The sequence below is a fragment of the Ambystoma mexicanum genome, chromosome 3q (assembly GCF_040938575.1).
Source record: "Ambystoma mexicanum isolate Mex_15411 chromosome 3q, UKY_AmexF1_1, whole genome shotgun sequence".
NCBI lineage: Eukaryota > Metazoa > Chordata > Amphibia > Caudata > Ambystomatidae > Ambystoma > Ambystoma mexicanum.
The window spans coordinates 596664988-596681260 of NC_090926.1; the positions used below are offsets into that span (position 1 = coordinate 596664988).

Sequence of the window (16273 nt, forward strand, 5' to 3'; positions counted from 1 at the left end):
TTTCCTGGTATACTCGCCTGCCAGGATAACACTCCTACTACTAGAACCAATACTCAGTGGTCAGGTCTACTTCAAACTTCATAAAGGTCTTCAACCTTCAACAACATTGAGATTCATAACTTCTTTCAAAAGGGACATAACACCCATTGATGCCCTTTGTTCCTCTGACTTGTTTGCCACAAGCAATGCAGGTTAATTTCCTCTCCCCCTTGATAAGGATTACAAGGAGGGCTTCTTTCCTGCCACCTTTGGGTTTCTTCTGCTCCACCAATTAACTGGTGATAATATCTCTGATTTTGTTTCTCTTCTCTAGGAAAACATGTTTCCCTCTTATTTATTATTGCCTTCTTTTGGCTTAGGCAATGCTGGTTCTCCTGATCAAGTATTGCCATCTCTTTACTTTTTGGTCTTACGGTTTAAAATTTCTCTTAATGTAAGAATTATACCAAAATGACATTTAATTCATTAGTTCAGTATTCAAAATGTCTATTTCCAGACAGTGGTAAAATTGTCCCACAGAACATCACCTCCAGTGTCAGGATCAGGACGTGTCTGCCTTTACCTGGCCACAAGAGAAGGGTCCCCAGCTGGGGTTTTTGGATGATCAGCTCTGATTCATCACAACACCTGCTCAGATACATGGCTTCTTCTGTCACAGTCTTGCAGCTGTAATAAAATGGTTAGCAGCCCTTACAGTCAATGCTCCACCTGTTTGCCACAGGAGGTGCACAGGTTGTGCTTCCAGATTCTTCTAGGTGGGTCAGGTGGCTAATCTACTCAGATATTGAATGCTTACTGATCATTTTAAGGAGGTATCTTTAGCAAGGGTTGCCCATCCTTTGGTTCATATTTGCGCAATGGCTGCTCATCCTCCCATTCCTTCCAGATCAGTGCTGAGCTGGTTATTGATTGCTCCCCTGTGCTGTTGCACAAGGGACCCCCACATAGCCTGCAGGTTCAGGTAGTGGCCATGAATTCCCTGCAGTGCTCCCAATCTGTATGATGGCGATGGTGGTGGCGGTGGTTCTATCACACCACTGCGCTTCTACCATTATTCTTTCAATTTGCCCATTTTCTGTTCATGCCTGGTGCATCCATTCATCAACTTTGTGCATAACATATATGAGTTATGTGATTCAGCTAGTGGTGCTTGAGGGGAAGCAGGGTCATAGATAGTGTGTGTGATCCGGGCCGCCGCGAGCCAGCACCATCAGGTGTTTGGAGGTCGGTGACGCCACAAACGCAGCCGGCACCGCCTGTGGAGACTGTTCATGCACTCGGGATTTTAAGTTTTTGGGGTTTTCAGGATAATGCAGTAAATATCCAAGTTTTGATGGCTTTTATGAAGGAGAGGTCATTTTCGGTGCAGCAGATGTACAGAGGGAGTGTGTTCCAGATCGTGGGTGTTAGAATAGAGAAAGTAGGCCACCACCCTGGTGGAGCTGTGTGGTGGAATAGTCAAGAGGCGGGCCGAGCATGATCAGAGGTTTCTAGGGGGCTGGTAGTGGATGATTTTATTTTGTTCTGAAGGAACTTGAGTCCTGTATTATAGAGGGCTCAGTGTGTGATGCAGATGGCTTTGAAGGTTGATCTTAGGCCAACTGGGAGTCAGTCCAAAATGCTGAGTGCGGGGGTGATGTGATCTCTGGTTTAGAGGGCAAGGAGCAGTCTGGCTGCTGCGTTTTGGATACATTGACGTTTCCTGCGCTGGCGTGCAGGGACGCTGAGATAGAGTGAGTTAGCGTAGTCCAGGCTAGAGATGATAATGGCCAGTATTGTGGAGACTCTTGAGGGTAAGGGAGGCAAGGAAAGATTTGTTTTAGGATGCGTAGGTGGAAATGGCAGGTTCTGGATATGGAGTTGATGTGCTTGGACAGGGATAGGTCTGTGTCCCGGGTGCATCCAAGATTATTGACCAAGGAGGAGGAGGCAGCAGGTGGGGCTCCAAGGGCAGTCAGCCATGGCAAAGGTTGGGGGATCAGAGCAGTCGAGAGACAAGAGGCGAGGTTGCGAGGTGAGGAGGCTTTGATCTTGGGAATTTTTTAAATGATCTGCATATTGTTTGCATAGTTGTTTCAGGTAAGGTTGTGTGAGCGGTTGAGTGCTCGTCGCGGGCTTAGGTAGAGGTGGAAAAAAAAGGTGAAAGGTACCCCTTTTGTGACTGGGTGGGGGGTGGAGGAGATATGGGGAAGGAACAAGATCTGTGAGTGATTGGAAATAAAGGTGTTGATCCAATTAAGGGCAGAGTCTTTGATGCCTAGGGTGAGAAGCCGTTATCCTCAGTATTGTGTGGTCACTTGTATCAAAGGCCACGGATAGATCCAGGAGGATGAGCGTGGCACACCCTTCTGAGTCGGCAGCTCTTTTTAGGTCGTCCCAGATGGGAACCAGAAAAGATTCCATTCTACAGAGGGGTCGGTACCCTGTTTGGTCTGGGTCGAGGAGACTATTGGCTTCTGTGAAAAGGACAAATTGCTTATATGCTGTGCAGCCAATACGTTTGGGAATGAAGGGGTATTGTAAATTGGGCAGTAGCTTGATGGAGTTAGTGGGCTCAAGGCTGCCTTCTTAAGGACTAGTTTTAAAAGAGAGGTTTTGAAAGACTCTGGGAAAATGTCTGATGTGAGCAAGCTATTTACAATGAAGCGTGCTACACTGCAGGCACAGGTGGAGGTAAGGATCTTTTTTAGAAGGGTCAGTGGGCAAGGGTCTCCAGGCGAGCCCGAGGGTAGGCAAAGTGCTAATAGGTTCCCGAAATCGGCATGGGAAATCGGCCTGGGAAATCGGCCTGGGAAAGAGGGATGAAGGAAGAGAAAGTAGGTTGGGTGGGGGAGTAAGGGTTTAGGATTGTGGAGGGTCCGGGTGTCGATGGTGGGTTCAGAGCTTTTTTTGTGGTTATGGTGTGGTGTCTTTCAAGTGCAGTGCTATGAAGGTGAGTGGATAGTCCATCGCAGAGAACTTGTGTGTTTGGGGGGAGCTAGGCAGCTGGGGTAATTGAATTCCCCAAGGATATTCTATACCTTGTTCAGTCTTGCAAGAGCGAGAACCAAGCTATGTGGATGCCTCCATGTTGGCTGACAATACAGTACTTCCCAAGCACATTTTTGTTCATGGTGTATGAGCCTGGCACCATAGGCGACAGGACTGGCCCCATGAGGGCTTTTGAAGAGGATCCCAGTCTCTAGAGGCCCGAGTCCTGACTCCACCTGGCCAATGGGTTTACCAAAGGGGGTATTGGGCGAGGGTCGTGACACAATGTAGTACTTCAATGTCTTCATTCTGGTTCACTAACCTGCCAGGACTAACCACTAAAATGTCCCTTTCCTGGTATACTCGCCTGCCAGGATAACACTCCTACTACTAGAACCAATACTCAGTGGTCAGGTCTACTTCAAACTTCATAAAGGTCTTCAACCTTCAACAACATTGAGATTCATAACTTCTTTCAAAAGGGACATAACACCCATTGATGCCCTTTGTTCCTCTGACTTGTTTGCCACAAGCAATGCAGGTTAATTTCCTCTCCCCCTTGATAAGGATTACAAGGAGGGCTTCTTTCCTGCCACCTTTGGGTTTCTTCTGCTCCACCAATTAACTGGTGATAATATCTCTGATTTTGTTTCTCTTCTCTAGGAAAACATGTTTCCCTCTTATTTATTATTGCCTTCTTTTGGCTTAGGCAATGCTGGTTCTCCTGATCAAGTATTGCCATCTCTTTACTTTTTGGTCTTACGGTTTAAAATTTCTCTTAATGTAAGAATTATACCAAAATGACATTTAATTCATTAGTTCAGTATTCAAAATGTCTATTTCCAGACAGTGGTAAAATTGTCCCACAGAACATCACCTCCAGTGTCAGGATCAGGACGTGTCTGCCTTTACCTGGCCACAAGAGAAGGGTCCCCAGCTGGGGTTTTTGGATGATCAGCTCTGATTCATCACAACACCTGCTCAGATACATGGCTTCTTCTGTCACAGTCTTGCAGCTGTAATAAAATGGTTAGCAGCCCTTACAGTCAATGCTCCACCTGTTTGCCACAGGAGGTGCACAGGTTGTGCTTCCAGATTCTTCTAGGTGGGTCAGGTGGCTAATCTACTCAGATATTGAATGCTTACTGATCATTTTAAGGAGGTATCTTTAGCAAGGGTTGCCCATCCTTTGGTTCATATTTGCGCAATGGCTGCTCATCCTCCCATTCCTTCCAGATCAGTGCTGAGCTGGTTATTGATTGCTCCCCTGTGCTGTTGCACAAGGGACCCCCACATAGCCTGCAGGTTCAGGTAGTGGCCATGAATTCCCTGCAGTGCTCCCAATCTGTATGATGGCGATGGTGGTGGCGGTGGTTCTATCACACCACTGCGCTTCTACCATTATTCTTTCAATTTGCCCATTTTCTGTTCATGCCTGGTGCATCCATTCATCAACTTTGTGCATAACATATATGAGTTATGTGATTCAGCTAGTGGTGCTTGAGGGGAAGCAGGGTCATAGATAGTGTGTGTGATCCGGGCCGCCGCGAGCCAGCACCATCAGGTGTTTGGAGGTCGGTGACGCCACAAACGCAGCCGGCACCGCCTGTGGAGACTGTTCATGCACTCGGGATTTTAAGTTTTTGGGGTTTTCAGGATAATGCAGTAAATATCCAAGTTTTGATGGCTTTTATGAAGGAGAGGTCATTTTCGGTGCAGCAGATGTACAGAGGGAGTGTGTTCCAGATCGTGGGTGTTAGAATAGAGAAAGTAGGCCACCACCCTGGTGGAGCTGTGTGGTGGAATAGTCAAGAGGCGGGCCGAGCATGATCAGAGGTTTCTAGGGGGCTGGTAGTGGATGATTTTATTTTGTTCTGAAGGAACTTGAGTCCTGTATTATAGAGGGCTCAGTGTGTGATGCAGATGGCTTTGAAGGTTGATCTTAGGCCAACTGGGAGTCAGTCCAAAATGCTGAGTGCGGGGGTGATGTGATCTCTGGTTTAGAGGGCAAGGAGCAGTCTGGCTGCTGCGTTTTGGATACATTGACGTTTCCTGCGCTGGCGTGCAGGGACGCTGAGATAGAGTGAGTTAGCGTAGTCCAGGCTAGAGATGATAATGGCCAGTATTGTGGAGACTCTTGAGGGTAAGGGAGGCAAGGAAAGATTTGTTTTAGGATGCGTAGGTGGAAATGGCAGGTTCTGGATATGGAGTTGATGTGCTTGGACAGGGATAGGTCTGTGTCCCGGGTGCATCCAAGATTATTGACCAAGGAGGAGGAGGCAGCAGGTGGGGCTCCAAGGGCAGTCAGCCATGGCAAAGGTTGGGGGATCAGAGCAGTCGAGAGACAAGAGGCGAGGTTGCGAGGTGAGGAGGCTTTGATCTTGGGAATTTTTTAAATGATCTGCATATTGTTTGCATAGTTGTTTCAGGTAAGGTTGTGTGAGCGGTTGAGTGCTCGTCGCGGGCTTAGGTAGAGGTGGAAAAAAAAGGTGAAAGGTACCCCTTTTGTGACTGGGTGGGGGGTGGAGGAGATATGGGGAAGGAACAAGATCTGTGAGTGATTGGAAATAAAGGTGTTGATCCAATTAAGGGCAGAGTCTTTGATGCCTAGGGTGAGAAGCCGTTATCCTCAGTATTGTGTGGTCACTTGTATCAAAGGCCACGGATAGATCCAGGAGGATGAGCGTGGCACACCCTTCTGAGTCGGCAGCTCTTTTTAGGTCGTCCCAGATGGGAACCAGAAAAGATTCCATTCTACAGAGGGGTCGGTACCCTGTTTGGTCTGGGTCGAGGAGACTATTGGCTTCTGTGAAAAGGACAAATTGCTTATATGCTGTGCAGCCAATACGTTTGGGAATGAAGGGGTATTGTAAATTGGGCAGTAGCTTGATGGAGTTAGTGGGCTCAAGGCTGCCTTCTTAAGGACTAGTTTTAAAAGAGAGGTTTTGAAAGACTCTGGGAAAATGTCTGATGTGAGCAAGCTATTTACAATGAAGCGTGCTACACTGCAGGCACAGGTGGAGGTAAGGATCTTTTTTAGAAGGGTCAGTGGGCAAGGGTCTCCAGGCGAGCCCGAGGGTAGGCAAAGTGCTAATAGGTTCCCGAAATCGGCATGGGAAATCGGCCTGGGAAATCGGCCTGGGAAAGAGGGATGAAGGAAGAGAAAGTAGGTTGGGTGGGGGAGTAAGGGTTTAGGATTGTGGAGGGTCCGGGTGTCGATGGTGGGTTCAGAGCTTTTTTTGTGGTTATGGTGTGGTGTCTTTCAAGTGCAGTGCTATGAAGGTGAGTGGATAGTCCATCGCAGAGAACTTGTGTGTTTGGGGGGAGCTAGGCAGCTGGGGTAATTGAATTCCCCAAGGATATTCTATACCTTGTTCAGTCTTGCAAGAGCGGTTTTGTTAAGAGGAGAGGGGGTGGTCCTCTGGGCTCACTCAAGGTGATGCTTGAGGGGTTTTGAGTGCTTTGAGGGAGGGGCTTGACCACCTTTGGTGTGGGGTCGATCTTTGGGAGGGGCAATGGGATGATGTGAAGAGCGTCATAGCTTCGTAGAGCAATAGCTCGTAGAGATCGATGGAGGGGTGTGCCTCCTTGCGAGAGAGATCTGGAAGTAGAATTAAGTAGGGAATTGGCCAGGTCTGGATTGACTGTGAGTTTAGTCCAAAGAGGGAGGGTGGTCGGGGTAGTTGAGGGATTGATTGGTGGAAGTGGTGCGGAGGGGGAAAGGTATTGAAGTCAGAAAGGGATAGTGTGGTGATCATTCCAGATGACTGGGCGAGGCGAGAGAATGGCGACTTGGCCAGATGTTCAGAAAAGTGTATGCTGGTCTTTTTCTGTTGAATAGAATACACCTGGAAAGAGCAAATGACAGACACAGGCACTCTCAGGTTGCCACATGTCAGACGTGAGTGGTTCATCTGTTCATGGTTTATTTTTGCATTCTGGGATTTGTAGTTATACATGTACAATGGCATAAGCAAGTCCTAGAATGCAATGCTTAAAGGTAAAGTACTGGATGAGCTACTCTCACCTAACACTTGAGTTCACAGTTCTGAACATATATTTGTGACGGAGGGTTTCATCAAGATTTTGAATGGCGAGCCCTTCTGCTGTTAAGACCCCCTAAAATGGTAATTGGCACGGAATAAGAGTGCATTATAAAAACATAACATTCATGTGACAGAGGGAGGGTTGATCCAGGATAATGAATTCTAAACCAAACGCCAAAACGATGGGTTGACGACACACGTGCATGTTTGGTGCTTCCCATAGCCTTCAGAAAAGATCACAATATGCCACAACTTCCTGGCCCCCTTGACCCTCCTCCACTGGGCCTCACTCATTTGGTGCCCTGTTTCTCACTGCTCTCAAATAGCTCGGCGAGTTGCTTGCCCTGCAGGCCACAGTCTCCACTCCTGAAACTGTGGACCCAGCCTTTCAACCTTCCTGTTTATTAAGAGCGAAGAAACAATGAGCGTGATTGGATATTAATAACTACAGCTAACTTCAACAAAAGCTGGCAATGCCATGTCAACAGTGAAATGAATGTTCGCTCATCTTTACCTTAAAGTAGAGAAGGCAATTTCAGCTAAGCCACAGCGGCACCCCGTAGACACAGTGGAAGTTCATTTCCAATGTATAGTGATTGATAATTGCATTGTGAGTAGGCAAATGAGCTCAACAAATGTGTTTTACTTCAGAACCTTGCCTTTGTTTTATAGAGCAGCACTATTTTATAAATAGCATAATCAACACAAGACAGACAGCTCTCAAGAATGCAAACAACCACTATGTCTCCCCCTCCCAGGATTCATCACTGCTGTATAATCTGACATCGGTGTGGTTGGGCCTTAGGGGTATGTTTAGCAGGCACCATCAATCTTATGGTGTGTTCATAAAAAGAATGAAGAACGCCTTCTACCTGAAATGTGAGAGTAGAATCGCCCATATGCCACAGCGGCACTCAGTTCCCGTCCCTGGAAGGTCACCTACAGTTCAGAGCCACTGTACAATTCTTTGTCGGTATGCAAATTAGCTGAAGAACCACTGTTATTACTGGATACTTCACCCTGCTCATCTAAATATTGTGGGAGGTAACTACAGACTTATTTCTGTGTAAAACAACCCTTTGCCTCTTCCTGGGTTTGTTGCAAGCTCCTTGACCCTATTTCAAATGTCCTCCATGACATTGAGTAATCATACCTTCTAATGTAACCGCAGTCAGAAGTGGGGGGAATCTTGCATGACGCAGTATAGAGAACTCTAGTGTTATTATTCTTCTTAAGAACGTGCTATTGCAGGCCTGAGTACAGGATTGGTGACTAACAGGGACCCATGGCTCTGGAGTTCTGTGTCACAGGCTTCTCTTGAGGCACACAACCCCAACACTGGAGCGCTACCGTTGACTTTCCATGAGGTACAGTGTCTGCCCTGTTTCCAGTCCCTTGGTTTTCATGCACCCTACTCATCTGTAGGGTTGGACTGCCGTTTGCTCTCTACCATGTCGATTGTTGCCATTGCCGGCTTTGAAGGAACCTGAACCTAGTGTTGAGGCTAGGTATGTACTTGTTGAGCGCATCTCTGTATGAGTGTAAGCCTTCCCTGGATTGTGTATTCCGAGACCTTAAGAATGGTCTCCTTGCATAGACCAAGAACGATGATCCAAGCTGCCATCAGATATGCACTGGATTCTCCTCCATAATCCAAGCAACTGAATATCCCCGAGCAATCGCCGCCTTTGGGTGGCAGACAGACAAAAATAGAGGCTGGTTTGCAAATTCACGGCAGACAAGGTTTTTGATCAATAGAGAGATGTTTTTTCGCAAAGCCTTAGCAAAGGAATATCATAGAGAATGATGAGAGCCCAGCACAAAGTCTGCCTGCTTGTCATATATCTAACATGCCATAGTAGCTTGGTATTCCAATATTGCGGTGGAAGTCCCAAGTAGCAGAGGGGGTTTTGGTGCTGATTAAATTGGTTTGCAATGACGGGGGCTGATGGCTGCATCAATGGGGTTCAATACCTCATTGCTTCTCCTCTCTGAGTATCTCAGAGTTATTTCGGGCCCTTTCTGGCTGCCCCAGATCTCACCACATCCCTCCAACACTCTCCAACTACTTGCTCACCTTCCTACTTTGACCACTAAGGAGGCTCCTTGACTTCCTTCCGGCTCGAACCTCCAGCGCCCAGATTCCTATTTATCTTGAGATTGACTGTTGTTTACCACAATCTCTCTTTGTGGTGGTTCCATCCCATGTTTTGGACCTTTATCCTCCCCTCCATCTGCAACGTCTTTCTCCCTTATTTCCTGCAATAATGTGTGTGTGTGGGGGGTGGGGGGAGGGATATTGTGGCGGGCACCCACTGTGACTAACCTCTTTTTGCTCTTCTGCTCTCTCCCCCTCCCCTAGGTGTGGTACTATCTTCAGGCTGGGATACGGGGAGACCATCTCCTTTAACTGCAATGGGATGGAAGGACAATATGTTACTGTCATCATCCCGAACCGCGAGGAATACCTGAGCCTGTGTGAGGTGCAAGTCTTTGCCACGCCTTTGTCTACACCCGATGAGCAAAAGTCTAAACCTGAAGATCCAAAATCTGAACAGGTTGAGTCCACATCGCCACCCGATGAGCACACCTCAACACCAGTGATGCCGACCACGGGCACAAGTGAGTGAAGTTGAATGACTTGAAAAAACTTTATTCAAAGAAACAAATCTTCCTGCAAGTATATATTTTAAAATGATAACATACTAAAGGTGAGCTGATACGTAATTCTGCCCATCCCTTTACTTTCCTGCCACTGAAGGACAGCTCAATTCACTAGGCCTCCACCTGGAACATCAGAGCAGAGTGGGAACAAGTCAACATCAACTGTGGGTAGAGCTTGGAGACTCTGGGCCTGTGACCAGACTGTCTCACCAATCCACTCACCAACCTTCTTGGCAATGCTCTTGGGGTGTCCTCGCCTGACCTCCATAGTTATGGGTAGAAAGGGACCAGAACAACTCCTTTTTGTTCCTGTTATGAGTTTGGAAGGGCCCATGGCCAGAAGTCATGGTAAGTAATGTGACACGTGCATCACTGCATAAACACCTCACCCCATTGCCACAGTCATTCTTGCATACAAATTACTAATACACAGTGGCCATTCGTACTCCTTCAAACCACACAAAATCATGTTAATTCCACTTATCAACACCCTCTGATCAATCAAGTAACCTCATGCTCTACAACGTACACTACACAGTTCTCTGGATCGCAGTCACCACCATACATTCCCTTAGTGCCTTCTTCACCGAGACCTGGTTCTTCCTAATCTCGAGGCACATCCTCAACATTCACATTTTCTTACAGGCTCCAGCATACAAGTTATCAACCATACAGGAAAGACAGGAGGAGTCCACACATGATTGCGCACCCTCGAGGAATCCGTGACTGTCAACGCCATGGAACACCTTCCTGCCTCTTCCTACTGACACAGGCATGAACAACCACCTTCCACTTCATCTACAAAACCACCCTTCCCCAGGCCTACAAAGTCTTTCTCAATCAAATCACAGGACCTTATCAGGTCAGAAGACATTCCAATAATTTTTTCCTAGAGGCTTCAATCTGTCAGAAGCACAAGGAACCTAGAAAACCTACTACTCCTCAACGTCCTAAAATCCCTCACCATCAAACAACTGTTAGGATCAGACCCACATGCATCAGAGGTGGCACACTCAGCTTGGAAAGCGCAGCATCATGAACCATCAAATGCCTAACCCCTGTGCTGCTGGTGCCCACAGACCACTCTGGTGTACATATTTAGATTCATCACTTGCCACCTAACTACCACCAGCCCAGACAAAGCAAGTATGAACACATCTCCCTGGCACCCACTTCTGACCACTCAATAGCTGTAAACCAACTCAATGCAACCCAAGCTGGCCTGCCTCATTGCATCATTACACAGGTGCCACTGAAGCCAAGAGTCAACAACCTAATCCCTCTGTTCTCTGGTACATGGAAGTACTCCTAAGTAAAGTATCTGCCAGCAAGAAATTATCTGGTAAACATTCGGCCAATAGATTTATCTCATCACTCCCTAAACCCTTTCATCAGCTCATAATCAGTCTCAGGAAGATAGCTCAGGGGCAACACGCTCGCCTGGAAAGCAAGACGACCCAGAGCAACACAGGTTCCATCCCCAGGTCCGTGCTTAGAAACCTCTGGGTATGTAGTGTGTTATAAATAACCAATTATAATATTATAGTAACCCTACTTTCTCCTACAAAGCCAACCACTACACATTGGCAGAGGAGAAAACAAGAACAAAACCTTCTTCATCAAACCTATGCCTAAAGTGAAAATACCTCATTCTGCTAACGGTTGCAATGCCATAAATGAGTTCCTCATGGACAACATACATGATTGGTTGATATTTTGCAAGTTCCAAGCCCACCTTAGACACCTGCCCCCATTTAAGAATGTAACCCCTTTAGGATTTAACTATTACAGGTCTGTAACCCTGACCACCGCCCTTGCAGCCCTCAAGGATACCTCATATTAATGCAATATCCTCAATGCTTCCATTTTGAAAGCAATCAATAAAGCTTCCACTCAGCCCACCCACTCCATCAATACCCCCCTTACGTAACACATCTTGCTTGATGCATTGAAGGCTGGACAGATTCTTCTGCTACTGAAGAAGCCACGCATGACCCAGGCAACCGAGCCAACTAATGTCCAATTACACACCTTCCTTCGTGGGGGTGGTAGCCGAGAAAATTATCACCCTTCAATGAAAAGGTCACCCAGCATGATCACCAAAGGGATTGCCAGTCTGACATCCAAATAAATTGCAGTACTGAGAGGGCCAGCATCCTGGTCATGGATGATGCCCTCGGCATCATGTACATGGGAGGCCCCTGGCTGCTAGTCCTACTCGTCCTCTCCACCACTACCCCCATGGTCGATGATCAGACTCAACCGTAGAACTCAACTGTGCCTATGACATCCATTGACTGAAATACTGTCTCTTCTGATTTAAGGGGGCGGGGGAGATATTTGGTACCCACCTGAGCCTCAATCTTACAATAGTGGATTGCATCCTCCTTGGAAGATCCTCTAAGCGCACCCATGCCCAAGCTGGCTTCACCATCAACTGCAACCACTTTCAAGGCTCATGTCTCGACGAAAACCCAAACCCCCACTTACCAGCTATCCCTCCTTTGTAACATTAAGCCCTTACCCCCGCCTCAGAATTCAGACCTGTGTTACAAGCTCTGATCGTTTCCCACCAGTTGATGATGGAAAATGACTTTAGACCGGCTACTCTGAAATGTATCCAGAATGCCACAGACCACCTCATCTCGGTTCTAAAGAAATGGGACCATATCACTCCCACCCTCCTCGAAGGTTACATGATCCTAAAAGGTTTCCATTATTACATGCAAGGAAATGGTGACAAATACTGCATCCTACCCGGCCGAGAAACTCACGGTCTGTTGAGGCAAGCACAGCACTGGAGGAAGCAGCAATGGCAGGGCAGAAAAAGGTCCAAGAACGAAAAATCTAGAAGACTGTTGTCCATTATCCCTCAAGGCTCTATAACAATTTTCACAATGTGTATCTGATCCTTTCTGCTGTACGTACTTCCATGCTTCCTTGGATGCTATTAGTTGCATCTTGGATTCCAGTTGACCCATCCCCACACTCTGCACTTTTACTTCTCTCCCCTTTGGCCTCTCTGAATCATTGCATACTAGCTAGCTTTACACGAGGAAAATCCTGGACATGCATTCACGGTGCATTATGTGGGGGAACCCACCTGGGAAGCGGATGGCTATATTACATGTGCCTATCATACATCCAATTAGCCTGTATTGGTTCCCAGAGAACCCATTCCTGCATTCAGTGACCCCAAACCTTCATCCAATTGGCCCAGCACCTCCTACACATACAGGCATACAGTGGGCTCAAGGCTACACGTGACAGGCAAAGTGGAGGAAGAATTGCATACACACAACTCACTGTTGTTACTCTGTGATGACACTACAGATTCACTGCACAATAGTGATATGGGGTTCCACAGATACACTGTGACACTACAGTGAACATACATAGGATTTACATTATACGTACTGTGACTATTAACTTGCCCGCTGTATGCAGTCATTTCCTGTCACCATTGCACACAAACTGCTTTATTCAGCAAATCTGCACTCTTTGTTTTGCTTACTCACACTGCAGAAGCATCTGGGCTTTTTTTGCACAAGGGTATTCTATACAAAAAACAATTTTGCTTTCCCGTAGATACAACCCATACATTAAGCAAGCGCTTGTTAAGTAGAGGGTAGAAGTGTGGAAATACTTTCCTCCTTCCACAACAACACTGGAGTGACACTGTGCGATACTGGGCAACACTGGAGTTATACTGGTGATGCCCTTCCATTTTGAGAATCACTGCAGTTACTCTGAACACACTGCGGATGCACTGCAACACTGAGCTACAGTACAGTTACGCTTTCACTACACTGCAATACTGAGCAATACTGGAATTACTGCAGTTATATCATGGCTACACCGTGAAATATTGAGGTACATTTAGATGGACCTGTAATTACATCGCAGATACGGTTGTGTCCGTGCAGGGACACCGCATGAGAAGAAAGAGTGGACGGGTGGGAAGGGGAGGAGACAGGGAAGTGTCGATGTGAGGGGGGAGGAAGGAGGCAGTTGGTGTAAGAGCAATACAGAAGTAGTAATTTATACCTGTGGCTCCTGTTGTGAGGGCAGAGTCTCGCCCTGTAAGTGCCCTTTAAGGACACACTGCTCAGGAGGAAGATGAGGATCTACGGGAGGAAGGAGTTTAGTTTAATAAAGAATTCCATGTCCTTCTTTGTCCAGAGTTCAACCGGGTGTAGAAATAATTAAATTACTAACTTTTTAGGAAAATATCTTTGAGTTGTATACAAAATTTGAACAGATAATTTAACGTGTTATTAACAAACGGGGTCCTTCCAATTTCCTCAGTTACCCAATTTAGGATTCATTTATTACATGTAAAGTAATCTGCATAAGACGAGTGCAACTTGGTGGAGAATATTGTGTCTCCAGTGCAATTCGACCATGATTCCAGTATAACCCAGTAAGGCACAGTGTACCTACAACAGTGTAAATCCGTATCTAAAATTGGCACTATACCTCCCACTAACCGCCGTAAATGCTAAGTCACACTGCCTTGTTTTGATGTACCTAAAAATATACCTCCCACGTGTACACTTGTTAGTTTGCCTACTAAGTACCATGAGGTAGGCTTTCCTTGTCTGCATACACACACCTACATTGTCTCACATACCTTTGTCTGCACACCTGATGGAGCCCCCCTACACCATGAGGTGAGGCTGTCCCGGGTACCTACTCTCAATACTGATATTGACTCACATGCTGTTGTGCGGTACCTGAGTAGCCCCCCGCACCATGAGGCGTGGCTCCCCGATATCTGCACTATGCATCTACATGTCTGTAACTTTTACGTTCAGCCTTGTACAATGGGGTTGGGCCCCTGCGCGCACTCTTTTTGTTACAAGCAAGTATTCTGTAACGAGCACCCTGATGCCTGAGGGCTTGGCGCGCTATACAAATGCAAAATAAATATAAATAAATATATCTACAGTATCTGCAGTGCAGCCGTGTATGTGCAGTGTACTCCAGTATGGGAGTGTGTTTCATCTCTGCAATGTACTTACCAGGTTCCTTCTTAGCTGCTGCGGTCGTACCTGCAGGGAAGAGAAACGGTGTTAGGGTATAGAGTATCCCACATCAAGAAGGAGCGACAAAGGCGCGCCAGTGTAAGCATCGAACAGGGTACACCTTGTGTGATTTATGGGTGCTCCGTTTAGAGTAAATCCTTTGTAACTTCAGGATTGCAGATGTGTTTGTGGAGTGGTGACCAATCTCCCTCAGTGGGGCCATGTATTATTTTTTGTGCTCCATCATGCCCTGTGGCTTAGAGTAGAGAGACATCTTATGTATGGTAGGGTCTTTGGAGATGGCAGATGTGCATGGCTGTGCTCTATGGAAAGACTGTAACATCTGTAGAATGGAGTCTGTTTAGCGCCAGAGTTGAGATTCGCTGTCTTGTACCTTGCCAAGTAGTATGATATAGCTTTCCCACTGCTTGCCAATTGTAAACCTCCAGTGACACCCTGCCCACTGTGAGCTTGTTTCAACATTGCACACAATGACTCGCTCTCATTTATGAATCCCAATCTGTTTTTATTTTCTCCTCACCCTTTCTTTGAACAAACACCCTTGTTTCCCCTCATGGGTGTTTCAGTTCCTTTCCAGAGGATCCTGGTTGGCTGCCATGTGGTCTCCTAACCCCTCAAGTAGGCCTGTTAGTGTGGCCATGTGGGCAATGGCATGGTGCAGGCCCGTAGGTACTTTGACTCGTCTCAATGTGAGTCTCCAAAGGGCCATAGCTGAAAGTCAGGTGTGGTTCCCTGGGGCAGGAAGCCACTTGTTTTCCTGTATGGCGGACCGACTATAGCCTTCTACATGTTGGGCTGCCCAACACGGAAGACCCAACACACACACCCATCTCAGAGGATTGAAGAGTTGGAGATTGGCAAGACAGAGTTGTATCTAGCTTTGTTGTGAGTGGGGCGTTCATTCATCTAAGACTGTGGTGGTGTCACTTGTGTTGTTATGGCCCACAATTGCCATCAGGCCCAGCCAGCATAGTCAATGATGAGGGATCATGGGAGCAGCAGGCTGCAAGGTATGGAGGGCTGTAGGTTGCCCACCACATCCCTAACAGCTGCGGGCTGACTGGCAGCCCCTGGAGCCTCTCAGCTTCCATCTGTCCTTCTTAGCAGGTAACCTGTATTGCTAGAATATGGGAAATGGGCTAGATTGCAGGAGGAGCATTTGCTTTCAGGAAGAGCATTTGTAACCTTCTCAATTCTACCTGGAATAGGCTGTCATTACCCAGGAAATAATAATTCTAAGTCTACTTCGGAGAATTATGACACTTGCACAAAGATGTTTTTCACCTTGAATTTTCTTTGACTTTGCTTGTTTGTGTGCCTACACACTATAGTTGATTCTCTCTTTATCACCCAGCTTGCATTCTGACCAGCCGCTGCTAAGAATTTCCCTGCTCACTGTTCTAAGTGGATTAGAAAAGGAGGCTGTTCTTTCACTCATCGAGACTTCACCCTGTGCAACGTACTCCCACTTCGTATAGGGGGGCGGGAGAGGGCGGAATTCGATCACACTTTCGGAACATTCTAAAAGACCTGGTTAGGGTCGCC

At 46.9% G+C, this 16273-nt stretch overlaps 1 protein-coding gene across 2 annotated transcripts in view; it reads left to right on the forward strand.

Moving 5' to 3' along the window:
* Positions 1-16273, forward strand: part of LOC138582800 (pentraxin fusion protein-like) — a 242263-nt gene that overhangs the window by 199056 nt on the left and 26934 nt on the right. For both annotated transcript variants that reach the window (XM_069654452.1, XM_069654453.1), the window contains one exon: positions 9379-9638. In XM_069654452.1, the coding sequence (XP_069510553.1) occupies positions 9379-9638 (260 nt within the window). The remainder of the gene's footprint in view (positions 1-9378; positions 9639-16273) is intronic.